This window comes from Borostomias antarcticus (assembly GCF_949987555.1).
Source record: "Borostomias antarcticus genome assembly, chromosome: 12".
Taxonomy (NCBI): Eukaryota; Metazoa; Chordata; class Actinopteri; order Stomiiformes; family Stomiidae; genus Borostomias; species Borostomias antarcticus.
In genome coordinates, this window is record NC_140245.1 from 27,457,329 (window position 1) to 27,483,559 (window position 26,231).

A 26,231-nucleotide genomic window follows, 5' to 3' on the forward strand; every position below is an offset into this window, starting at 1 on the left:
GTTTCAAGTGATGGAGTGTGCAGTAGTACAGTAGTTCAGTAGTGCAATAGTAGTCAGTTGTCTTTGACTCGTCATGGTGACATGGTTTATCCCGAGTCATTTCCCATGGATGATGCGACTCAGAAAAACAGTTCACATCAGACAGTTCAAATCAGACAGTTCAAATCAAATGGGCGTTTTAATAGCAGAACAGAACCATACATGAAAATATGGGCATTTTGGTGTGTATGTTGATGTGCCTCAACATACACACCACACATACTAACCCCCCTATCCCCTCCGTTCAGGGTTAGGGTTAACCTCCGCTGCACCAGCTCTGAGGCTGGTAACAAGCTAGTCTGGCTCACAGCTCCATGTAGATTTTTGGAATAAGCCTGTCATGGGTGGCGCTCAATTCCAATCAGATTCAATCCCCCGACACTATAGAGTGCCCAAGCAAGTAGGAAGAGCTGTCCCATGGGACCTTATTTCTGAAAGAAATATATGGTACAAATATGAGACAAATCATCTGAATTGTGTCATGACCATACACATATGTTTGTGCAATTCAAATATAACTGTACAAGTCAAGAAAGTCACAGTTTGTCATAAATCTGTAAAGCAGTTATTCCAGAATGAGGTGAAATTCAAGGGGAGTTAGTCAGTTCTGCAAGAGCTTTACAAGGTTTTGGTGAGTGTTAAATGAGTAGAATGTCAGCTAGCTAAAATTAGCCAACTTGTCAGTTAACGGATATGAGTAAAATGTATGTTTTCAATTGACAAACATCATGTATGTATTGTCATGGCACAATTAAAACCGGATCAATAAATGATTTCTCTCTGGCCATTGACTACCACTCATTTTTTCAGATTGAATGTCCCATGGGGTTGTTCGCTTCCTGCTTTTGCTTAGGCACCATTTTGTAAAGGGCACCGTTGGAGAAAAAACTATCATCTTGTGCTTCCCAACATGATTGTGATCAGTTAGTTTGGCCTCAGAGGAAGGTGAGGATGAGTTTCTTGGTGAGAGTGTACTTGGGTTCAGGCATCTGCTTGTAGGCTAGAAACTCTCCTCTGCTGACTTCTCGGTTCACACGAGTCAACACTGTCAAGATGTCCTCCCCACTACACAGGAAACAGGAAGTACATGTCACACAGTAATACATTACATTGATAGTAAACAGGTAAAACATAACAGAATACACATAAAAACTGCTTGACAACACAGCAAGGATATATACTGTGATATAATGCTAGGAGTTTATTCCTGAATCCTGATCAAACAAATGTGAATCACGGATAGACCACAGCATGTGCAGCTACCCATATGCTGAGCCAGGGTAGGCTACTGTGATCATCTGACCAATCATACGCTGAGCCAGGGTAGGCTACTGCGATTATCTGACCAATCATACACTGAGCCAGGGTAGGCTACTGTGATTATCTGACCAATCATATGCTGAAAAATGCAACGGACAAAATCCTGCCCCTCTCTTCAGGCCACCTTCCAAAGCCACTTCTCCAAACCGGGGAAAAACAAATGACCCTCGCTAGGCAGGTACTGTAGGTAGGTTGACAGGCAGGTACTGTAGGTAGGTTGACAGGCAGGTACTGTAGGTAGGTTGACAGGCAGGTACTGTAGGTAGGTTGACAGGCAGGTACTGTAGGTAGGTTGACAGGTAGGTGAGCCATCAAAGTTGGCAACTCAAAATGATTGGACACAGTCATTACAGTTCCTCGACTCCCACATTACGATTTAACTACTTTATCCATCTTGAAGTCTTTTGGGGGCACTGGTAACTAAGTTGGTTACTAGGGACGGTACACGTGACGCGTGCCAATTCTACTCGTCCTGATTGGTCATCTGTCAAAAAGGCGCTTGACATCACACAGCGCTTTTCTGAAAAGTTAAACAAAATTCAACTCAAAAGGCGGTGGAACCAAGCAGTGATGATAAGATTGCTGGCTTACTTTACTAGGTAGTTTGCTAGCCATTTGTGGCTAGAAGTAGACCAATTTGTTTATTCATTCATTTTCATTACATATTTTGCTAATTAAGGTAAAAATGTGCTGCGCACAACCTAAGTGCCTTTTTTAAACTCTAACATCCAGTGCACATCCCTGCCTTTAAATGGCAGTGAGAGTATAGTTTCTGATCAGGAGTTTGGACTTGTTTAGGGTTTAACACCCCACCCAACTAGTTTACCTGGCTCCTCCCCTCTCTGAGCATCACTGACCTGGCTCCTCCCCTCTCTGAGCATCACTGACCTGGCTCCTCCCCTCTCTGAGCATCACTGACCTGGCTCCTCCCCTCTCTGAGCATCACTGACCTGGCTCCTCCCCTCTCTGAGCATCACTGACCTGGCTCCTCCCCTCTCTGAGCATCACTGACCTGGCTCCTCCCCTCTCTGAGCATCACTGACCTGGCTCCTCCCCTCTCTGAGCATCACTGACCTGGCTCCTCCCCTCTCTGAGCATCACTGACCTGGCTCCTCCCCTCTCTGAGCATCACTGACCTGGCTCCTCCCCTCTCTGTGCATCACTGACCTGGCTCCTCCCCTCTCTGAGCATCACTGACCTGGCTCCTCCCCTCTCTGAGCATCACTGACCTGGCTCCTCCCCTCTCTGAGCATCACTGACCTGGCTCCTCCCCTCTCTGAGCATCACTGACCTGGCTCCTCCCCTCTCTGAGCATCACTGACCTGGCTCCTCCCCTCTCTGAGCATCACTGACCTGGCTCCTCCCTTCTCCAGCTGCTTGCAGAGCTCCTGGATGTAGATGGAACCTTCCTTCGTGTTCCGGAACGACTTGAAATTCTCCACTGTCGCCATGCCAATCAGGAAGTCTGCGTCATCGGGAATGGACTGGACGGGGCCGGCGTCTGCCTCGTACTGTGCCCCTCTGGCTCTCTGCCTCGTGGAGGCAGGCAGCGCCCCCTTCTGGTAGCCCTGCCCCTGACAAGCCTGGATGAAGAACAGCTTGGGTTTCTCCACCAGGGAGGGGCAGCGCCTGCTGGTGAAGGGATGGGCAAGGGAGCGCACGGCCACCGGCTTCGCATCAACACCGTACACACACCCGACATCTCCGTGGGACAGCACACACACCACCTGGGGACACAGGGATTAGTGGGACAGTCCATTCCAAATGGGCTCATGGAAAGATGAGGAATAACAGCTATAGCACAGTAATAAGTGAGTATAAAGACTCAAAGGAGTTCTGATTTTTAACGTCAATCCCCCCCAGGACCGGTGTGTGCACTTCTGCTGCTCTAGGTGAAAAGCAATTATTTGCAACGAAGGCCTGCCCTACCAGCAACAGCACACGAAGGCCAATATGCCGTAGGCTAACTAATTATGCCGTAGGCTAACGCAAAGTCTAGTGCAACGCTGGTCTCGCGTAACAGTGTGCTCAGTGTCAATAATATAAACAGCGGGATCTGGATCCATACAAATAACACCCAAGGTCTGCATAGTAAATATAACCTGGTTCCAAATTCTCTACAGCAGACATGACATCTATTTGACTTCTATTTTCTAAGTAATCCAATTTCCGCTCCTCAAACTACCAGTGCAAATCTATCCTATACACCACTTTCTCATGTGGATAAACATACATATTTATATTATGAAATGTGTGCAAGCACATTTCAACAGCAGATTCAGCTTAACGACTAGAGCAAAGAGCAGCCTACTTTTCAGAAGCATGGTGGGCCTTCATCCTCTAGGTCTATTTAGATTCTCTGAGCATGTTCTATGGAGATCGTTGCCGGTCCATAATTAAGTCTGTCCTGTTTCAATGTAGACCTACTGCAAAGGTATAAGTTTCACTTTCAACTTTGAGAAACTGCGCTCTCCTGTTGGGCTGAGACTGAAAAGGGATCAATATATTTTAACAAGTGTGCTTGGTCCTTCAACTGTCTCCTCTTTTTATATTCACAGCCAGATAATTGTGGTTGTTTAGACTTACAGTAGGCTGGCTATTGCCATTTTTTGCCATCCTCAGTCATGGCTGGTGAAAGGGGCGGGGCTGGGGGAGGGAGGCGGCGGCAGGTGCAGCGTGATTGGCAGGTGCAGCGTGATTGACATGTGCAGCGTGATTGACACATTCCTCAGCAATTGAGGCACCCATTATTTTCTCTTTTTTTTTAACCTGGTTGGCTCACATTTTGCCGCACTTGCCAAAATGCTCTATGGACGCGCCGGCTCTGAGCCCCCGACCCCGACCCTAACGAGTTCATCTCACCAGAGCATCTGCCTGAGCATGAGACTCTCTCCCCAGCTGCTCCACAGCATCAAGCATGGCATCTCTCGTCAGATCGTTCAGGACCTTCACCACAAACCCCAGTCTGGAAAACACACTGCTTATAGACCCTAAGGTGAGAAGAAATGAGAGGCAGGCAGAGAGAGAGAGAGAGAGAGAAAGAAAAAGAGAGAGAATGATAGCTCATGATCTAGCTCCCTCCCACTGTTCTTGTATGTTTCTGTGCTCTCTGCTACTGTATTACTGTACATGTTGCTTCTAAGCGGGGCACATCTGTAAGAGATCTGGTCTCAGTTAGGGCTGGTGAAAAAAATAGATTCATGTAAGAATTGTGATTCTATTCTCTATGATTAAAGGTCGATTCACAAATCGATATTTTATTATAATTCTTTCTTCTGATTTTATACTGTTTTCACAATATCTTTGTGCTTGGGATGTATTTCAGTGTTTCCCTACCATCTCGGGCCCCCCTGTATGTAATGGGTTCTTGTAGTCAAATGGTGGAAATGTCATTGAAAGTTCTATCAAATTCAAATCAAAAATTTTATCAAAGATAATCGATTTGAAACCGAAATTCAATCGAATTGTGAGATCAATACCACCCCTAGTCTCAATACAGTATGCTCTTCCATGTCTAAATAAAGGCTTCTATCTATCCATCCATCCATCCATCTATCTATAATCATATCCCTCTCTGACGGCTGGTCTGAGGACAAGAGAAGACAGGGTTAGCTAACCCTAACCCTGACAAGGGGAGAGAGGATGCCTACTCTTGTCCATGTCCGTCCCTGGTCGATCATTCAACCGTCCCTGTGAAGTCCCTGTGAAGTGCTCGTTGTTGATGATCAAACACTGCCCCCGCGGGTTATGGGTCATGGGATAGTGCTCCATCTGCAGGAGACACACAGGCAGCGGTGAGTGTGGGGTTAGGTTCATATAGGGTTAGGGTCATATAGGGTTAGGGTCATATAGGGTTAGGGTCACAGAAGGTGCTTCCTCTCCTGGGAACAGACGTTACCTGATCTGCGCCGGACGTTTCTGCATCCATGGACAGATGTTGCTGCTCCACCTCAGACGCTCGCTCACCTGAGGACCAGACCAGGAGAACTAAGGACCAGGAGAACTCAGTCCAGACCAGGAGAACTAAGGACCAGACCAGGAGAACTAAGTCCAGACCAGGAGAACTAAAGACCAGACCAGGAGAACTAAGGACCAGACCAGGAGAACTAAGTCCAGACCAGGAGAACTAAGGACCAGACCAGGAGAACTAAGGACCAGACCAGGAGAACTCAGTCCAGACCAGGAGAACTAAGGACCAGACTAGGAGAACTCAGTCCAGACCAGGAGAACTAAAGACCAGACCAGGAGAACCAAAGACCAGACCAGGAGAACCAAGTCCAGACCAGGAGAACTAAGGACCAGACCAGGAGAACTAAGGACCAGACCAGGAGAACTCAGTCAAGACCAGGAGAACTAAGGACCAGACCAGGAGAACTCAGTCCAGACCAGGAGAACTAAGGACCAGACCAGGAGAACTAAGGACCAGACCAGGAGAACTAAGTCCAGACCAGGAGAACTAAGGACCAGATCAGGCGAACTAAGGACCAGACCAGGAGAACTAAGGACCAGACTAGGAGAACTAAGGACCAGACCAGGAGAACTAAGGACCAGACCAGGAGAACTAAGTCAAGTGTGTGTGAGTGTGTTTGTGTGTGTGAGTGTGTGTGTGAAAGTGTGAGTATGTGTGTGTTTGAGAGGGAGACTTACGGATGGGCTGCGTCTCTGAAAGTATAGACATGCTCTGTAGAGAGAGAGGAATGCCCTGAGAGAGACAAACAGAGAGTTAGTCTGCAGGGAACACAGTCCAACACGCGCACACGCACACGCACACGCACACACACACACACACCTGGTCCACACTGCCATGGGGTGCAGGCTCCGCTGGAAAATCTGGGGTCCCGATTGGCTGAACAAATAATTCCTCCTGCGACAAACTGCACCCTGCCAATCGAAGAACAACAATTTAGAGTTACATTACATTACAGTCATTTAGCAGACGCTTTTATCCAAAGCGACTAACAATAATTGCATTTAACGTAGAGCCAATGTACTACTACTTGCCAGAACTCACAAGTGCATCTTCTTTCTAAAACAAGTGACTAAGAGCATAATCTAGTGCTGAAGGCAAAGTGCAAGAATCACAATCTAAAGTACAGTGCAATATAATATAATACAATAAGTGCTTAGGTGGGAGGATTGTTGTAGTACTTCTTGAAGAGATGAGTTTTGAGCCTGCGACGAAAGATGGGCAGCAGTTCCTGTGTTACAGAATACTACAACCACGTCTGTCTGTCATTGATAATAATACACAATATTTTGGAGTTAAATATGTACTTCAGCTTGTCTGTGTGTGTACAGTATGTGTGTGTGTGTGTGTGTGTGTGTGTGTGTGTGTGTGTGTGCGCGCGCGCGCGGTACCTTCTCTGTACAGCTGTATCATCTGGGCCAGCTGTTTATCACATTGCAGCAGCATTTTCTCCAGCTCCTCTAGTCTCCTCTCTGACAGTTCATCCTGCCTCTCCATCTCGGCCAGGACTTCCAGCGCCGTCTGGAGCCAGAAGAGGAGAACCGTGTTCTCAGGAAGAGGAGAACCGTGTTCTCAGGAAGAGGAGAACCGTGTTCTCAGGAAGAGGAGAACCGTGTTCTCAGGAAGAGGAGAACCGTGTTCTCAGGAAGAGTAGAACCGTGTTTTGTATAAATGTGTGAGAACATGCCGAAGGTTAGGGTTAGTCTTAGCAGGGCTCAAAGAGGCCCTGGTCACAACTGGACTAGCCTGAAGATATACTGAAGGTATACTGTTGTGGACTGGTTGGTTATACTGGTTGTCCAACTAAAAGTAGCTTTACTTTAGGGTAGAGCTAATGGGGATCCTTCTAAATAAACAAATAAACAAATACTGTAACAGCCATAATGTTTGAGTGTTCAGTGTGTTCTTACAGGGTTAGGGTTAGGGTTAGGGCTGGTGTTCAGTGTGTTCTTTCTTACAGAGCAGTGATCAAGTCGTCCTCGACCTAGTTTGTTGCTTAGTAGAAACTTCATCTTTGTTAAATTCTCCAGAGTGATGTCCTCAGAGACTTTATACAGCATCCTCCTGACAGGACAGGAGAAGGAGAAGAGGTGAAGGAAGGGAGAGAGAAAGAAAGAGGCAAAGTTCAGACTGCTGGTCATGTGGAACGCAGAGGTGGAACGTCAGACTGCTGGTCATGTGGAACGCAGAGGTGGAACGTCAGACTGCTGGTCATGTGGAACGCAGAGGTGGAACGTCAGACTGCTGGTCATGTGGATCGCAGAGGTGGAACGTCAGACTGCTGGTCATGTGGATCGCAGAGGTGGAACGTCAGACTGCTGGTCATGTGGAACGCAGAGGTGGAACGTGTGAAACAAGTCTACTGCCTGGTTGGGCTCACCTGTAGTCTGACAGGACGGGACTCGCATCCGTTTGAGGGCGGGACTCTTGCTCCGGTTGGCCGACGTCTGTCTCCAGGAGGCGGAGCAGATCGTATCGACCAATCGTCTGGAGAAGCTGGGAAAGGAAGTGGTGGTTCTCCAGCAGACCTTTTTCCAGAAGCCTCTGGAACAGGCCACAGCCATCCTGCACCTGGGAACCACAATCAAACGTGTCATACCACAATCAAACGTGTCATACCACACATTCCTGTCAGATCGTTTCCCTTTCTCTCTGATCCCTGACTGGGCAGGAGGTGACAGGTGGTTAGGGTTAGAGAGGAGAACAGAGGAGTAGAGAGGTTAGGGTTAGGGTTAGAGAGGAGAACAGAGGAGTAGAGAGACAGGGTTAGGGTTAGAGAGGAGAACAGAGGAGTAGAGAGACAGGGTTAGGGTTAGGGTTAGAGAGGAGAACAGAGGAGTAGAGAGACAGACTACAACTCAACTTTAGTAGTAAGTCTATGGGGCCCCATTTCAGTTCTCACAGTGACCTGTAAGCACAAGATCCCAGAGTCCCAGCCATACTCACTGATCCCAGGGTCTCAGCCATACTCACTGATCCCAGGGTCCCAGCCATACTCACTGATCCCAGGGTCTCAGCCATACTCACTGATCCCAGGGTCCCAGCCATACTCACTGATCCCAGGGTCCCAGCCAGGGACGTGCACAGATAGACACAAGGTGGTGCTAGAGAACCTGCCCTTTGCCCTCTGGACAAGGCAAGTGCCCTTTTGAAAGTTACTTCTTTATTTTTTACAGTATAGGCCTACTGTATGTGGCCCATGGTGACATCGATCAATTCTTGATTAAAAGCGTGTAATAATAATGCCCCAAAATGCGTTGTAATTTTGCCCCCCCACACACACACGTGCCCGCGGCACACCCATGCCCCTCCCCTCCCTCTCTTCCTTTGTCAATGGTAAACGCGAAAAGTGGACACAAACGGAGGCGCGCTGCAGCAGCACTGCACACACATCTCCTCTCTGCCCTTTCCCCATCCAGAGAGATGAGCAGCACTGCACACACATCTCCTCCCTGCCCTCTCCCCATCCAGAGTGCCCGAGTGATGACAGCTAACCAGCCAGGTAAACGAAACAAGTGTATTGTTTGCCCCCTAAGCCTCAGTTGCCAAACTATAACTTGCATTTATTTGTCTCTGTTGTGAATTAGCCTAAGTCTCATACAGCGCCAAACAGCTGAGCCTAAATTAGCCGACTGCCCACCTGCTTGGTTAGGGTTAGTTAACCCTAATGATGACCACCACACGACCAATGACGGTAGAATTAGTTGTTGGTACAGTACATCACGTGAAGCTATCAGTATACTTAAGCTGAATATTTAGTATTATGTAGTAATCTTAACCAAGTAACCCAGGGTCTCAGCCATACTCACTGATCCCAGGGTCTCAGCCATACTCACTGGTCCCAGGGTCTCAGCCATACTCACTGATCCCAGGGTCCCAGCCATACTCACTGGTCTCAGGGTCCCAGCCATACTCACTGGTCTCAGGGTCCCAGCCATACTCACTGGATCAGGGTCTCAGCCATACTCACTGATCCCAGGGTCTCAGCCATACTCACTGGTCCCAGGGTCTCAGCCATACTCACTGGTCCCAGGGTCTCAGCCATACTCACTGGATCAGGGTCTCAGCCATACTCACTGGATCAGGGTCTCAGCCATACTCACGGTCTCCAGGCGTTTCCAGTTGAGCACGTCTCTGCAGAGGAAACGCAGCGCCGCCACCTCAGAGGAAACCAGCTCCTCGTCGACGCGTGAGAGCAGAAGATGGTCCACCATCACAAAAACACACAGACCACCAGTCACCTATAATGAGAGAGACACACAGAGTGAGACCACAAGGCCTCCACCAGTCACCTATAATAAGAGAGACACACACTGAGTGAGACCACAAGGCCTCCACCAGTCACCTATAATAAGAGAGACACACACTGAGTGAGACCACAAGGCCTCCACCAGTCACCTATAATAAGAGAGACACACACTGAGTGAGACCACAAGGCCTCCACCAGTCACCTATAATAAGAGAGAGGGAGACTCAATAATGAGTAACGTTATGGCTCGGTGGAGGAGAGAACCCTACCCAGACCTGAGGCAGCGTGTCCAGACTGCCCTGTTCAGAGTTATTAATATGAATTCATATATGGCTGTTTGGGTTCAATTGTCCACAGATTAGACAAAATGGATACTTTCAGAACAGATTTGAACATCCCACTAATTACATTCAAGGCCAGGCTTGGATGCGCCAACATAGGCCTGTCTCAGAATATCTTTCACTTTATGAGACCCAAACATCCTTACAGATTAGCTGGGGTTAGGAGGCACTGCCCCTTAGCGTCTAGAGGCGCAAACTGCAACTCATCAAAAACTTATTTTGTAGGCCTATCGAAAGACAAGTTCTCTAATATATATTCCGGTGCTTGTTTGTACTATATTATAAACATAAGATACACTAGGCTAAATTGTGCTCAGAGGGACTGTTCTAAACTAATTTTAGCATGGCTCATGGTCGTGGCCATATTTGTAGCTAGGGTTAGGGTTAGGGTAACAGTGACCTACCTGTGTGAGGGTTAGGGTTAGGGTTAGGGTAACAGTGACCTACCTGTGTGAGGTGCAGCCGCAGAACCTGCCATGCAAGAGCTTTCTTGTCGTAGGCTACTGCAAATACTTGCAGGTGCAATACCAAAAGGAAAACGCTTCAATAATTGCCTAATGTAAACGAAATATTTTGAATACTCATTAGTTGGAAAATATTGTTTGAAGTCTAGCCTAGACTTCAAACAATATTTTCCAACTAATGAGTATTCAAAATATTTCGTTTACATTAGGCAATTATTGAAGCGTTTTCCTTTTGGTATTGCACCTGCAAGTATTTGCAGTAGGACAATATACTTCTCTGCATGCACCCGAGATCAAGTGAAACTGCGTGTATGGGCCCAATGACTCTGAAGCAAGGCACTGTTGGGAATGACCTGCCGCAGACAACCAGCTTGTGCCGTTCTTCCTAGAGCTGCCTTTAATGCTCGTCATATTCACCTACCTGTTTCTTTAATGCTCGTCATATTCACCTACCCTTTAATGCTCGTCATATTCACCTACCCTTTAATGCTCGTCATATTCACCTACCTTTTAATGCTCGTCATATTCACCTACCTTTTTCTACTCTTTCGTTGCAATTGCTCCGTGTACCGTTGTGATATTCTATGAAGCCACGTCCCCTTCGTTGTTTGTTTGAGATAGCTATCTTTTACTTTTAGTTGATTTTTTGGGGGAGAACTCATAGGAAAATTGGAAAAACTTAAACTCACCTCGAGTTACGCAATTTTTCCAAAGATTGCTGTCAGCTGCGAGAGGTTGTTTTCAGGTGATACCGGTTATTATGTTTTCAGGTTTCTCGTTTCTGAGCAGAACGAACTTCCCCAGTTTACTTTCAGTTTCTTCTTCTTCTTGTGGTTATTTATTGGCGGTTGGCAAACAACTTTTAGGTGCATTACCGCCACCCACTGTTCTGGAATGTGGACTGAAACGATAGGCTAACCGTTTAACCCAGTCATTAACACCATTGAAGAATAATCTCACTAACTTTTCTCTAACTTTTCTGTTACCTAATCAACAGGGTGTTCAAACACACCACCATTTCCGTCTCAATATTACCGTTTGCTACGTTTTGTCAGGGGACTGAACTCACCCCCCAAGTTTCTCCTCGGGGGAAGAGAGCCGGGGTTAGTTTAATCTGAAAATGGTGTAGGCAACAGGCTTTGAGGTGGGGTTTTGCTCGTTTGGTGGGTGTGTCAGAGGTGTTAATTAGTGATTAAATCCTGCCTTATATTCTCAGCTGCCATAGGGGCAATGCTTATGTAACACTCAGGGTGTTCAAAGCACCACTGTTTCCGTTTCAACAACCGCTTTGCAACGTTTTGCTGGGACTGAACTCACCCCTGCTGTCTCTACTGGCATAGACTCCAGGCTCTGCTCCCAGAGGAGACGCGAGGTTAGGCCAGACAGAGAGTCAAATGTTGGATGATGGCTGGACATAACTACAAACACAAGTTTTAATTTAACTTTACTAAAGCTTTCAGTGGTATGTCTGAAAATGAGACCATCTAAAAAGATACATAGCCTAATCAACTAACCATCCTCAAATATAGGTTAGACAGGGTCACCATTTAATGATTTTTGCGCTGATTCATAGTAGTCTGAAAAGAAGGGTTAGGGTTAAGAAGTCTGAAAAGAAGGCCACCTTTTGTGTTTTAAATGTCCATCAGCTGCCAATCCTGACCCAGACATTACACAATGAAAGAAGAGGACTATCAAGTAACCAGAAAAGTAACTTTTTTTCTATTTCAGATTAGTGCAGGTGAAGCAAAAAAGATGAGGCCACTATGGACCCTCCTCGGGAGAATCCCTCCTTAAAACGAGGACGCGTTGAATGTTCCTCCAGGGGGACGTCGGGAGGCGAAGGGGAGGAAGTACTCTCTGGCGAACAGAAACACGTCGCCTGGTTTCCTCAGCAACAGGAACTGCAGGAAGTCGGCCATGACGGCACGCAGCTCTGGATGCTGCCGCAGGTATGAAGCATGCTCCGCCTTCAATTCCTCCTTTCACACACACACACACACACACACACACACACACACACACACACACACACACACATTTTAATTCTGCATGGGTCTTAGGAATTTCCACAAACTACAAACGATCCACCTCTGGCGAGAGCAGAGGTTTTGAACAAGACATTTGCATCTTTTGAACCATTTCAGTTGCTGTACATCAAGCAGCGCTGAATCTCCACGAATATCAATGTTCGCCAACAGTCTATCATCACTGTTTCAACAGGAGCGCAGGCGCGCTACACCCTGCATCAAACCAAGCAACAATCACGTCACATGCCTCTTCCCTTCTTCGAGCCCAACAACGCCTCAGGAGCATCGCTTCCCAACACACGACCGTCAGGCTGCATCCAGCATTCTCTTGTGATGTGGTGTGATGTTTAAGCTAACAGGATTTAGGATAGGCTGCCATAATCTGACATCATTCATTTAATTTCTGCTGTGTTTTCATATTGCCACGTGTTTTTCCATTTATTATTGAATTGTGTTATAATATTATTTTGTTCATTGATTAGTATAACTTCAATAAATATTCTTAAGCTTTTATCACGTCGCAGCATCATCACATGATCTTTAGGTCACTCAAGTCAGGTCAAGGCCTCCTCCTTCAGACTGAGACTGATAAATTAGACTATTGATAAATTAGACTATTGATAAATTAGACTATTGATAAATTAGTTTATTGGTAAATTAGACTATTGGTAAATTAGACTATTGATAAATTAGACTATTGATAAATTAGGCTATTGGTAAATTAGACTATTGATAAATTAGACTATTGATAAATTAGACTATTGATAAATTAGGCTATTGGTAAATTAGACTATTGATAAATTAGGCTATTGGTAAATTAGACTATTGATAAATTAGACTATTGATAAATTAGACTTGATAAATTAGGCTATTGATACATTAGACTATTGATAAATTAGACTATTGATAAATTAGGCTATTGATAAATTAGACTATTGATAAATTAGGCTATTGGTAAATTAGACTTCATATATACGCGCACACACACACACACACACACAGACACACACACATACGCATGCACAAGCACACACACACTACACATACTGTAAACAGTCAAAACAATCTTGCTTATAGCTGTGCCAATCCTCCAATATCAGTCAGCACCATAATGAGAGGAGTTAAGCATTGGTGCTGAGGACGGAAATGGAATTGGGCCATAGAGCCTGTATCGTCACCTTTCTGTCCAAGAACTTGGAGTACATCTGCATGTCCTCCTCCCACACCAGAGGCCTCTTCTCAAACACCCTGACCTCTGAGAAACACACAAAACACATGAATAACACAATTCTTATTTACTCCTCTGTAGACTCTATCCTCACATGTTGTATTTAAATACCCTCCTTTGTGTGTGTGTGTGTGTGTGTGTGTGTGTGTGTGTGTGTGTGTGTGTGTGTGTGTGTGTGTGTGTACCTGTGTTGGTTTGAGGTGGTAGGTGCAGGAGCATCATGGTGACAGGAGAGCCCACCTGTACTCTGCTGGCCAGGTGCCTGGACATAAACAGGATATGTCATAACAAAGGGAAAGCCACGTCAACATTGGCTCAAATCTAGATCCACTGAGAACACAGCTATGTAATGAACACAGCTGTGTAACCTATCTATCTATCTATCTATCTATCTGTCTGTCTGTCTGTCTGTCTGTCTGTCTGTCTGTCTGTCTATCTATCTATCTATCTATCTATCTAACCATGCCACCTCACCCATCGGACAGGAAGTAGCAGTGCCATGTGGTAGGGACATCCTCCATCGAATCCACCCTCCGCTCAACCCCAAACACCTCAACAACCTTGCCTCCAATTTCCTGTTGCCTCGGACCAAGCTCCCTCTGACCACACACACACACACACACACACACACACACACACACACACACACACACACACAGTCAAACTCATAGGTCAACAGTGAGACCAGAGGACTCAAATGATCATTTTTGCTACCTCTGAATCCTTGAATGTTCACACTCTTGCTTTTCACGCACACACACACACACACACACACACGTAGGTGGAGGAGGAGATGTGTGCGTCCTGGTCAAAGGAGATGAAGGTCATGGGTTCTGGAAGCTTCCTCCTCAGGGCCAGTAGTCTCAGCAGCAGAAGGTTGGACCCCTCAGTGACCAGCCCACGTAGGGAGGCCAGCGGATAAGACACACTCTGCTCCTTCACCTCCTACACACACACATGCACACAGCGGATAAGACACACTCTGCTCCTTCACCTCCTACACACACACATGCACACAGCGGATAAGACACACTCTGCTCCTTCACCTCCTACACACACACATGCACACAGCGGATAAGACACACTCTGCTCCTTCACCTCCTACACACACACATGCACACAGCGGATAAGACACACTCTGCTCCTTCACCTCCTACACACAAACATGCACACAGCAGATAAGACACACTCTGCTCCTTCACCTCCTACACACACACATGCACACAGCAGATAAGACACACTCTGCTCCTTCACCTCCTACACACACACATGCACACAGCAGATAAGACACACTCTGCTCCTTCACCTCCTACACACACACATGCACACAGCAGATAAGACACACTCTGCTCCTTCACCTCCTACACACACACACATGCACACACAAAACACACGTTTTATTTTAGTCTACATGCATGCTTGCATGCTGTCTGAAGTGTACGAGTAGATTAACCATGTGTGTTTGATACATCATTTTGTGGACTCCTTGGTGGCAACTAACGTGTGCCCAAATAAACAATAAACACACACACACACACACACACACACACACACAGATATCAGTTCCGATCTGGTTCCGCATCACAGAAGTGTCCATTGCTCCCTCTACAGCTATCCCTCTATCTCACCTCTCCCACACTGGTGACTTTCTCCACCACCATCTGTCCGTCACGCTGGACCATGTGACACCTCCTGTCCAACCGGTGGTCCTGAAGCTGGGAGCGTTAAGGGGAAGGTACCAGATCCAAGTAAAGGCAAAGCTATAACAACCCACACTACTACGCTGCTAAACTGCTTTGTATTGCCATGCTCAGATGAAATGGCACTGGATATGGGTCTTGACTGGCTCACCTGCACATACTGGATATGGGTCTTGACTGGCTCACCTGCACATACTGGATATGGGTCTTGACTGGCTCACCTGCACATGATATGGGTCTTGACTGGCTCACCTGCACATACTCGTGGTGCTCCTGCTCCAGCGTCTCGAGGCCCAAGGACAGGTACGCTGTCAGGAGACAGAAAGGCTCAGGCTCAATACAGACTCAGACAACCATTCACACCTTTCCTCTATATCTTTCCTCTGCCTTTCCACACATGCCTTTTCTCACCTGTGATAGCTGTTCCACAGGGTATGCCGTCTACGGATCCATGGCTGTCAGCGTGCAGCAGGAGACAGGACTGATCACCTCGACGGCTCGCTTCCACCGTCACGCTGAACTCGCCAAGCTCCCTGCCGGCCTCAGACTGCGTCACCAGACAGTCAGAGAACAGACAGCTCTGCAGCTCAGCAACCCCTGCGCCACACACACACACACACACACACACACACACAAGACGGGCCAAGGTGATGAGGAACATGCCAAAACCAAAAGCATTCCGTTAATCAATTACGTTATGCCTACGAGTGGCTTAGATGTTTATCAGACAAAGTAAATTGCGCGACCACGGCTTTCTTGCTAGGCATGCTCAGCCTAACCTAATCCTAATCCTAACCCTAATCCTAACCCTTTCTTGCTAGGCATGCTCAGCCTAACACTAATCCTAATCCTAACCCTTTCTTGCTAGGCATGCTCAGCCTAACCTAATCCTAATCCTAACCCTAATCCTAACCCTAATCCTAACCCTAACCCCATCCTAATCCTAACCCTAGTCCTAACCCACCACCTCGAGCAGCAGGCGCCACCACCAGATGCGCGCTAAGTAACGTTACGTGATAGACTAACCCTAACCCCTATAGATAGATATAATAGATATATCTAGATATCTAGCACTCCCAGATAATTTAGCTAATTTAGAAGCTATACTAATAAGTTCAACCTTAGTCTAGTTTACTAGCTAGTTGACTTACCGAGACTGGACAGAAAGTCCATGGCCTCTACAGAGGGTTTGAACCCTTCCCCCGAAACATCTACAGAGGGTTTGAACCCTTCCCCCGAAACACTGTCTTCCATGTTTTGGTCTCCCGTCAATCACACGTCGATAATACACAGCATGGAAGAGAGCTAGACGCACTAATAGTATTGCTTATAGGCTATTTACCCTGCTAGTATTGCTTATAGGCTATTTACCCTGCTAGTATTGCTTATAGGCTATTTACCCTGCTAGTATTGCTTATAGGCTATTTACCCTGCTAGCTAATGATAAAGAGCATGTTGCATCATCAACACCACTAGTTCCCTGACAACGACGCTGTGAGACCTCGGCCTCAGTTACCGTAACATTTAGCATAATGCGCAGCGGAATTGGACTGTTAAAAATATATAGGCTATGATCTGACAGGACTCCTTGATGTTCACCTTTGAATTCAGAAAACAAATTAAAATGAGATTCCCACCCAGTCAGACACATGTGTAGAGCCTACAATCACCCCTAGACCTCTGACAACTCCATTTGATTAAGTTTATTATTATTGTGAACAAAAATGAGAAACGTAGCACAATAGAGAAATAAAATTAAAAACATGACCAGTTTACTAAGAAAATGATTCACTTTTAAAAATCGAAGGATTGGAGCATGTTAGACCATTAACAAGGGGTGGTGACAGCATCTGTAAACAGAACCAATGTAAAACTGTTGGGATTCATCCTGTTTGATGCTCTGAATTATCCAGGTATAAACATAGATATTGAATTTACATGCTTCCTATGATGATTTTTTCCGATCTGATTACCTGTAATTTCTCCTTTCCTTGGTGAGGAAACTGCTTCTTTATGGATAAATGATCTTATGTGTAGAAAGATGTTCTTTTATATTCTGGTATAGTCTTACTATTCTTGTTATATCTAAATGTATTTGCTGCTGTCATGTTGTCATGTTTGCATAATTGATTGATAGATAATATGGCATTGCCCTCTCCTGGGCAACTGTGATGTGTTATACAGGGCTGGACCGCTGCTCTTGGTTAGGGTTAGGTGCCTTGATAAGACCAGTTGGTTGTAACATGTTGGTATTTTTAAAAATGTAGCTGTGCCACAATATAGGCCTTTTATTTTTAATCGTTCCTCCAGATACTTTTTGAGTGTTTGGGATCTTTTGTTCAAATGACCAGTCACCCAATTGAATAAAAAATAATGAAACTTGTCATAAAGCTCACAAATTGATGTTTTAACAAATTTATATAAAAACACTATTGCCATCATTATAAAACCTTGTCTCCCACACAACAATGCAAACAGAAATTTGATGTTCACCTTCAGAATTCAGAAAATGTTGTTTTCAACCCAGTCGGACCCCTGAGTACAAACACCCCTAACCCTATGATGACTGGGTTAGGGTTAGGGTTAACACCCCTAACCCTATGATGACTGGGTTAGGGTTAGGGTTAACACCCCTAACCCTATGATGACTGGGTTAGGGTAAGTGGGTTTGGGGTTAACACCCCTAACCCTATGATGACTGGGTTAGGGTTAGTGGGTTTGGGGTTAACACCCCTAACCCTATGATGACTGGGTTAGGGTTAGTGGGTTTGGGGTTAACACCCCTAACCCTATGATGACTGGGTTAGGGTTAGTGGGTTTGGGGTTAACACCCCTAACCCTATGATGACTGGGTTAGGGTTAGTGGGTTTGGGGTTAACACCCCTAACCCTATGATGACTCGATATTAAACTTTTATTCTAAAATACGGCAGAGAAATTATATAAAAACATTATTTCCATGTATATAAAACCGTAGCCTGGGCCCTTTCACAATGCAAGGACAGATTATATAAAAACATTATTTCCAGGCCCTTTCACAATGCAGCAACAGATTAGCATGACCTCTGCCTCTCCACATCATGCTGATTCTGCATCAGTTGGAAATCTATTTATTTTCTAAATACGAGCTTTTTCCTCAGACTCGTCCTCTGCTCTGGCATCTGCTTTACTTTTCCAAGGCTCGGGGATTTCCCCTCCTTCAGGCTCACATCATGATTGACCCGCGTGAAGATCGATAGGATGTCATCACCCCTGGAGAGACAGACAGACACACACAGACAGACACACACACACACACACATAGAGCAGACAGTGAACACATGAACACACAGTCAACACAAACCTGTCCGCTCTTTGTAAAAGTCTGTGTTTCTTGAAGCTTTTACCTGTTGCTGCCCATGTCCAGGTTTTCACAGAGTGACTGGATGAACCAGGATCCTAATGCTGGTTCTCTGAAAGACAGATACTTTTCCACGGTGGAAATGGCAATAAGGAAATCAGACTCCTCAGGAATGCTGTAGGCCGTAGGGTCTGGGTTGGGACCGTCTGTCTCCATCTCCTCTTCGTCCCCGGCAGAATCCGCCTGCACACCACCCTGTGCTTCTGACCCCTGACATGCCTGGATGATGAAAACCTTGGGTTTGTTGACAAGGGCAGGGCATTTATGCCCATTGAAAGTTGAGGTTATGTCACTGGTTGGGAGGAATTCGTCGTCCGTTCCTAAGATACCCCCTTCCTTTCCATGGCTCAGGATGCAACAGACAAAGGCGTCACTGTGTGGGGGCAGCTCCTTCAGATCAGTGAACTGACTGCCAGACCACTCCTTAACTTCACGTTTCTGAAGCTCAGGTAAATTCAGTGATGCAAAAAGTGGTAGAACATCAGCTATCTGCTTCTTTGTCTGATTCTTGCACAATACCACTTTGAACCACAGTGAGCTAAAAACCTTCACCAGGGCATCTGTAAGGAGGAAAACCCCTTCAGTATCAGTTCTCAAAATCACAATATCATCTCATGAAACTTGAAACATGAAACAACACTCTCCCGAGTTAACTTCAGAGTCCTTGTGCATGCTGAAACACAAATACACTACTCTGTATTGGACTTTACGTACCAACATCTTTCTGTGTTCCTCGTCTTTCTTTGTTAGTGTCAAAATGCTCATTGTTGATAATCACACAAAGACCTCGTGGATTATTCACCATCTCATACAGACCCTCCTGGAAGAAAATAAGATCAGTTTCAGTTTCACACATAGTTGTTTCAATGCAAGCACTGGGTCCTGTGTGATTACCCTCGATTTAAAAGTGACTCCCATGAAGGAAAGCAACAATAATTCAGTCCAAACAAAAGAATAATATTCTGGATCTCATACCATCAATCAATCAATCAAAGCTTTATTTGTATAGCGCATTTTATACACGGAGGCAACAAAATTCGCTTTACAGAGAACAAGGGAGGTGGGCGTACGACCCACCCCTACATAATCAGTCATGGCATGGTTGTAAAGGACCGTTATGGATGTCAGAGTAGATGAACCTCCTCACCTCTTGACTGGCTCCACTTTCTTGGTTAGGAATATCTGAAAATAAATCAATAAACAAATAGACCAAGGAAACAGGAATAAATGAGTGTTTGATGTTATAAGAGCTTTCACTGTCTTTTTCCCTCCTTGTTACTTGATATATAGAATAACTAGGGTTAGGATAACATACTGTATCCAAGTCAATGTGTCAGCATCCCAAGCATGTATTTCAGGTTTATGGCACAGTTCTAACAGTGTGAGTGTGTACTGTGTCCAGACCTAGTGAACAGTAACAGGGTGGGAGGTGAGATGTAGTAGAGTAATGCACTGTAGGTCAGTATCTGAGTGAAGAATGACAGCATGGAAGCTGGTTTAAATTGGTGTGTTAGAAAGAAGTACCTGTACACATGGTTGGAAGGTTTAGGTTGGAACCATTAGGGCTAGGGGTTGACGTTGGACCATGAGTAGGGAAGAAGATGTCCTTCAGTCCGGGGTAGTTATCAGTGACCAAGACTTCCTTCAGTAGATTCAAAAATACTTGGCAGGTAGTCTCTCCTTTTCCCATCACCTTGTCCACTAGTTTGGTTCCCGTTTCCCCTGGGGCCTGCCCAGTGGTGTATCTCAGATTGTGGTATTCACGATCTGTCAGGATCCCCTTCTCATGGACCTTGTTGAGGATGAACTCCAGGTCCATAGACAGGATATCTATTATTTTTTGCTTCCTATGTCTCAGATCGTCTGTAGCTTTGGATGCCATGCTGAACGTCATTTACTGGTTGTCATCCTTTACAACAAGATTAGCATATTAAAGCACTTGCAAGTTACTGTTACTTCATACCCATCAATCCACTTTAGCTAACTTTGTGCCGATTAACAGTGTTTACGACTTCAGGGGGCATTCCGATTGAAATTCAACTAGGAAAGTCTGACTTCCCAGTGCTGGAACGCACCAAAAGATCTGTGTTTATTTGTTCAAAAGATTATTAAGGAAGAGGAGCCGTTTCAAGTTGTCTGCCCCCCTCCCCTTCCCGGACCAACCCTAACCCCAACCCTACCCCTCCCCCCTCCCCTTCCCGGACCAACCCTAACCCCAACCCTACCCCTCCCCCCTCCGGACCAACCCTAACCCCAATCCTACCCCTCCCCCCCCCCCCCCCTCCCGGACCAATCCTAACCCTAACCCCGAACACTTTGAGCACCTGGCACCTTGTTTATACAATAAACAACAACGCTTGACTCTGTACTACTGTATACTCGATCACTTGAACCAACACCTGACAACACACAACTGAACACCTTGCCTATGTGATAGACAATAACAACTGACTCTTGCCTGACAACAGACAATAACAATTGACTGTATAGATGTATACTTGAATGTTATTAATTGCACTGCCTATATTATGGACACAGTCGCAGTCCTCCATGATTGGATGGAATAAGTAGATGAGGATCAATTTGATAGACTGCTAGACTACAGATAGTAAATTGCCAGATAGGTAACCTTATAATATCTAGTTGCGTACTTAGGACGTAATGCATAGCAATAGCCTTTTTACAGAATTTATTATGAATTATACAGGCGCGCGCAGCACGGGCACGAGGCTGCAGTTCCTCACATCTGCCGCCAGAGGTCACGGTTCCTCCACACTACAAAGAAAGAATACTAGTGGCCCATGATGTAGCTATCTAATATTTCCCGCAGACACACCGAACAAAAGTAGATAGGCTAGCTAGGGGACGCCTAACTTGCTCGATCGCCTCGTTGAGAGGGGTCAGGGAAGAATGTTTACAGCTCACTTATCTGGCCCCCGGGTGATTACTGTTTTTTTGCTTCCCTCTGGAATATGTAGAGAGTGGGTCGTATGACCTCCTCCCTTGTTCTCTGTAAAGCGCATTGTGTTGCCTCTGGGTATGAAATGCGCTATACAAATAAAGCTTTGATTGAGTGATTGATTGATTTTGAGAGGTGGAACTATGGATGTCTTACGGTCGGCCAGGTATACATTCGTCATATAGGAACTGAGGATGTATGTTTGAGAAGCCTGCGGCTGTAATATAAGTTAGCACTATAACTTCCTTCCTGTAAGTGCTCAGCGTGCTTCTTATCCGGGCAGCCAGCGCGTTGGTTAGTGCTAGCTAGCGGGCTCAAATATTATTGAACTGGACAACGGTTGAGAACTCGAGTTTAACAAAACACGTAGCTAATACGTATCACTACTAATAATACAGTGAACTTACTGTTGCAAAAGGCTACTAGTTGGTGAGAAGCAGTGAGTGGTGGTGATCTGCAACCAGGCTTGCTTCGCTGCTCTTTCCCTCGCAAAGTCCAGATGGGGAACAGCACGGCACAATCACGTTCACACTGACCTAAAGTTAGACAAAGAAAGCTACAATACAGACTAGCTACCCTTGTCCTGACCTCGCTGTGTCTAACGGTAACTGTTAACGTGAACTAGTGTAACTTACTCCGCTCGAGTATCACTCCTCAAGATACTCCAGTACGAGTTAGTGTAACAGGCTAGCCTACTCGGGCTACGTGCGCCTGCGTAGTCAATCATCTACCGCTATAGGTAGCTATAACTGGTGGCTGCCTACATTCTTATAAGGATTAAGATGGCAGTTCCACACTGCTGTGACAGGCTCCCTGGTGGTCTAGTGGTTAGGATTCGGCGCTCTCACCGCCGCGGCCCGGGTTCGATTCCCGGTCAGGGAACATATTTTTTCCACCCCCAGATATTATGATTAATATGACTTACTAAAGAAATGGCGTTACTCTTCAGTATTAACAGTATTAACAATTTTATTCAGGTAAGATAGTTTAAAAATAATAGCCCAGAAATGTCATAGTCCCCCAAACAAAAAGCAGAAGCTTTCTATGCCTCATAGGAGGAGCTTGTGACGTCACGTTTCACTCCCCAGCTACAGTGAGCTTGGCCTCGCGCTTTCCGATCCCCTCAGACTGCGCGTTCCCCCCAGCAGAGGAGGCAGGAGACACGGGGTATGTTGCTTTGCAAGTTGTTCAGTACCAACTCAACTCTATATGTTTATATTATAGTGTCATTATTGCTTTGTGTGTATAAGGAAAAACACAATATATAATACAAACTACAACTTATATATACACGGCATTTTTCTCCTCTCCCATGCTTTACAGATGAAATTTGCGATCTGGAAAGTTCCTTTTCTGAAGCACAGTTCAAGTTTTTCATAGTCATCTAGATTAAAGAAGTTATTAGAGAGTTAACCCATTCTACTAAAAGTAATACAAAAGTCATACAACCACTCAGGTACTTTAAATGAAAAAAAAAAAAATAACTATAGTGACTCCCTGAAATTATATTCGATTTGACAATTATCCTGGGGATTATTAAAGTTGATCTTATCTGATCTTATTTTATATATTTGGTTTATTCTGAATGGTGTGTAGTCTGATTGAGACTGTGCTACTTAAAGCCTGGTGTTAGATAGATAGCATTATAGCAATAGCCCTTATAGCCCTAGAGCTCAGCCGAACAGGGCAGCCTGTGGAGGAATAAAGATCAAAAGTGCTCAACTGTCATTAAAGAGGAGGAAAGACAGAACGGCCAACGAGCGCTCAATGAAGTCGGCCTTTTAAAAGGTAAAAACTTTTTCTGATTTCGAAAAAGGTTCCCAAAGTTGTATGTCTTTTTATTAGGTTTTTATCTTCCATCTTATTTTCCCTGCTTTTTATGTTAATTTTATGTCTATTTTTATGTGAAGCACTCATTTTTGTATGAAAGGTGCTATACAAATAAATTATGATTATTATTATTATTGTTGTTGTTGTTAATAATAATAATAATAATAACTACAACAATAATAATAATAATATTATTATTATCATTATTGAACACTGATCTCAAGCATTACACATTTCCCCCCTTAGCCTGAGATTTGAGAAGTGTGAGATGATTGGTAGCCGTTACAGAGAATTTTTAAACCCAGGAAATCCCTTAAATATAGCTGATGGATCTGTATGCCCATATAAGTTCTGGGTTAGGGTTAGGGTTAGGAGGGTTAACCCTAACCCTCTGTTAAAAACTCAGTGGTCAGCTCTTTATCAGGCTCACATCTTGTGTCCATCTGTGTGTCTCTTTTTTCTAGATTTGCTATGCTGTCTCCTGTTTGTACACTATTCTTGGTCAGTGCGCTGGTCCTAGGTGCACATGGAGGTGAGAGTTTGTGTGTTTTATTTTATTTTTATTTAATCAGGGAAGTCCTGTTGAGATTATGATCTCTTTATTGAAGACATGTTATGTCAATACTGGATCACAGATGCTCTAGCAGCATGTAAATGACTGCACTTATATAGTGCTTTTATCCAAAGCGCTTAACACCCATTCACACATACATTCGCACACCAATGGTGCTAGCCTGCTCATTGGGATTCAGTTCAGTTCAGTGTCTTGCCCAAGGACACTTCGACAGGAGGAGGAGGCAGGATTTGAACCAACAACCCTACGGTCATTGGCTCTACCACTGAGCCACAGCTGCCCCACGTGGATCATAGATGCTCTGGCAGCATGTGATGTCAGCAGTGGGTCATAGATTCAGCATCAGCGCCGTGATTTAGGAGGAAAAGGGGGGAACGGTTCTAATGGCCCACAGAACCCTCAGTAGCATCATATTATTTGTCCCTCTTCCTATGAAGGGTTAGGGTTAACCCTTCATAGGTAAATTATCATACATATAGAGCTAATGTTCAAACTAATGCATCAGCAAGTTAAAACTAAGTCACAAATCATGCAATATTGCTGAAAGAAGTTTTTATTTTCAGAGCAATAACCCCCTTCTAAAATAATAATGGTTTGGTTCATAGTTCGTGCCTCTAGAGAACTAAATTGCTGTGTTAACCTGTTAACATGAGTCCTGTTAGCTAACATTAAGCTGGGGCTAATTTTACAGCTTCCCCTCATTACAATAAAGGGAAGCTGTTTTCCCAGAGCTATGGTTTTGATCAGCCTGTTTAGGGTTAATAACCCTAACCCTAACCCTCCAAGACTAGGTAGGTTAGTTCTTCATCAGTGGTTCCATAACATATAACCTTACAGTAAATGTGCACAAAAGCAATATGAAATCAGCTGTGGCCTCCTCTGACCCCCCCCCCCCCCCAATCACTCCAAAGATGCTATTGATGGTGAGTGAGGTATTGATGGTGAGTGAGGTATTGATGGTGGGTGAGGTATTGATGGTGAGTGAGGTATTGATGGTGAGTGAGGTATTGATGGTGAGTGAGGTATTGATGGTGGGTGAGGTATTGATGGTGAGTGAGGTATTGATGGTGGGTGAGGTATTGATGGTTGAGTGAGGTATTGATGGTGAGTGAGGTATTGATGGTGAGTGAGGTATTGATGGTGGGTGAGGTATTGATGGTGGGTGAGGTATTGATGGTGAGTGAGGTATTGATGGTGAGTGAGGTATTGATGGTGAGTGAGGTATTGATGGTGGGTGAGGTATTGATGGTGGGTGAGGTATTGATGGTGAGTGAGGTATTGATGGTGAGTGAGGTATTGATGGTGAGTGAGGTATTGATGGTGAGTGAGGTATTGATGGTGAGTGAGGTATTGATGGTGGGTGAGGTATTGATGGTGGGTGAGGTAGTGAGAGACTGTTTGTATGTATGTGGCAGCTCCCTTAGGGGCTCTGTTCATATCTGACATCTGAGAGGCTCCCATTGATTTGATTCTGTTGATTTTTATCCATGTGTCACCCAGTCTACAACTGCGAAATTCAGGTGAGTCCCGGGGTAAGATTATGGTGTTACATCACATTTTTGACCAGAAGTTACAACAATTGTGGACAATGTCTTTCCTTCCTCTCATGTGTGTACCCCTAAGGTGAAATTTGTTGGAGAGATGCCGTGCCAGGATGGCCAGAATAACACATTTTCCTGCTCCTTCCCCACGACCAACACAGTCAACTGTCTGGCAACGTTCTGTACTCTCCATGCGGACAGCCAGTACTCCTTCTCTGTCCTGTAAGCTCCACCCCCTCAGTTTTATAAGCTCCACCCCCTCTCTTGTAAGCTATCCTCAACATCTACCGTTCACACAGCTGAGCACTTTGCCTCCACCTCGTAATTGTGCAGTAGTCGCATTATAACGGTTGCAACAGCGTCTGTATGTTTTATCTCTCCAGCGAGAAGTCCAGCGTTCAGCCCATCTGTGCATCTGAAGGAGTGGGCATTCAGTCAGAGGGCGTGGCCCGTTGCCATGGTACTGTGCCAGGCAATGATATAGATGCATTGAAATGGACTTTACATGTGAATGTGTCGCTGCCTGATTCCTGGTGCCTCTACACCAAAAAATGTTACTCTGCTGAAATAGGTAAGAAACCGCAGCTGTCACT

General features: G+C 45.3%; 3 protein-coding genes across 4 annotated transcripts; all 3 read right to left on the reverse strand.

Annotated features, from left to right (window-relative positions):
- Window positions 1–159: 159 nt before the first annotated feature.
- On the reverse strand, window positions 160–11,195 carry casp8 (caspase 8, apoptosis-related cysteine peptidase). Its single transcript, XM_084446750.1, has 12 exons — window positions 11,070–11,195; window positions 9,430–9,567; window positions 7,707–7,897; window positions 7,285–7,390; window positions 6,718–6,847; window positions 6,149–6,240; window positions 6,007–6,061; window positions 5,258–5,325; window positions 5,010–5,130; window positions 4,222–4,349; window positions 2,713–3,086; window positions 160–1,104 (listed from the first exon to the last, which is right to left on the reverse strand). Exons 2-12 carry the CDS (start codon window positions 9,538–9,540, stop codon window positions 975–977), a joined length of 1,506 nt encoding a protein of 501 aa, XP_084302876.1. The 5' UTR covers window positions 9,541–9,567; window positions 11,070–11,195; the 3' UTR covers window positions 160–974.
- A 913-nt stretch (window positions 11,196–12,108) lies between these two features.
- catip (ciliogenesis associated TTC17 interacting protein) lies at window positions 12,109–16,617 on the reverse strand. 2 transcript variants are annotated; one of them, XM_084446752.1, is made up of 10 exons: window positions 16,545–16,617; window positions 16,487–16,511; window positions 15,747–15,932; window positions 15,588–15,643; window positions 15,264–15,350; window positions 14,413–14,580; window positions 14,110–14,234; window positions 13,821–13,897; window positions 13,586–13,662; window positions 12,109–12,359 (listed from the first exon to the last, which is right to left on the reverse strand). In XM_084446752.1, exons 1-10 carry the CDS (start codon window positions 16,587–16,589, stop codon window positions 12,171–12,173), a joined length of 1,035 nt encoding a protein of 344 aa, XP_084302878.1. In that variant the 5' UTR covers window positions 16,590–16,617; the 3' UTR covers window positions 12,109–12,170. The 2 variants fall into 2 exon arrangements, with proteins under 2 accessions (XP_084302878.1, XP_084302877.1); XM_084446751.1 differs by having other exon boundaries at window positions 16,487–16,617.
- A 1,827-nt stretch (window positions 16,618–18,444) lies between these two features.
- LOC311315864 (caspase-8-like) lies at window positions 18,445–20,723 on the reverse strand (the record flags this gene model as incomplete). Its single annotated transcript, XM_084446562.1, has 5 exons — window positions 20,259–20,723; window positions 19,882–19,916; window positions 19,449–19,554; window positions 18,721–19,294; window positions 18,445–18,586 (listed from the first exon to the last, which is right to left on the reverse strand). The coding sequence occupies exons 1-5, from the start codon at window positions 20,626–20,628 to the stop codon at window positions 18,445–18,447; spliced, it is 1,227 nt and encodes a 408-aa protein (XP_084302688.1). The 5' UTR covers window positions 20,629–20,723.
- Window positions 20,724–26,231: the final 5,508 nt, after the last annotated feature.

Excerpts from the sequence above, each read along its gene's own strand:
- catip (XM_084446751.1), bottom strand. The coding sequence starts at position 16,589 with ATGGAAGACAGTGTTTCGGGGGAAGGGTTCAAACCCTCTGTAGATGTT. Across the intron at positions 14,235-14,412 it reads ACATCTCCTCCTCCACCTAC|AGGGAGCTTGGTCCGAGGCA; the intron begins GTGTGTGTGTGT and ends GTGTGTGGTCAG. Across the intron at positions 13,898-14,109 it reads TGCTACTTCCTGTCCGATGG|GCACCTGGCCAGCAGAGTAC; the intron begins GTGAGGTGGCAT and ends GTTTATGTCCAG.
- casp8 (XM_084446750.1), bottom strand. The coding sequence starts at position 9,540 with ATGGTGGACCATCTTCTGCTCTCACGCGTCGACGAGGAGCTGGTTTCC. Across the intron at positions 4,350-5,009 it reads AGGGACGGACATGGACAAGA|GGTCTATAAGCAGTGTGTTT; the intron begins GTAGGCATCCTC and ends TTCTCACCTTAG. Across the intron at positions 3,087-4,221 it reads ATGCTCAGGCAGATGCTCTG|GTGGTGTGTGTGCTGTCCCA; the intron begins GTGAGATGAACT and ends CTGTGTCCCCAG.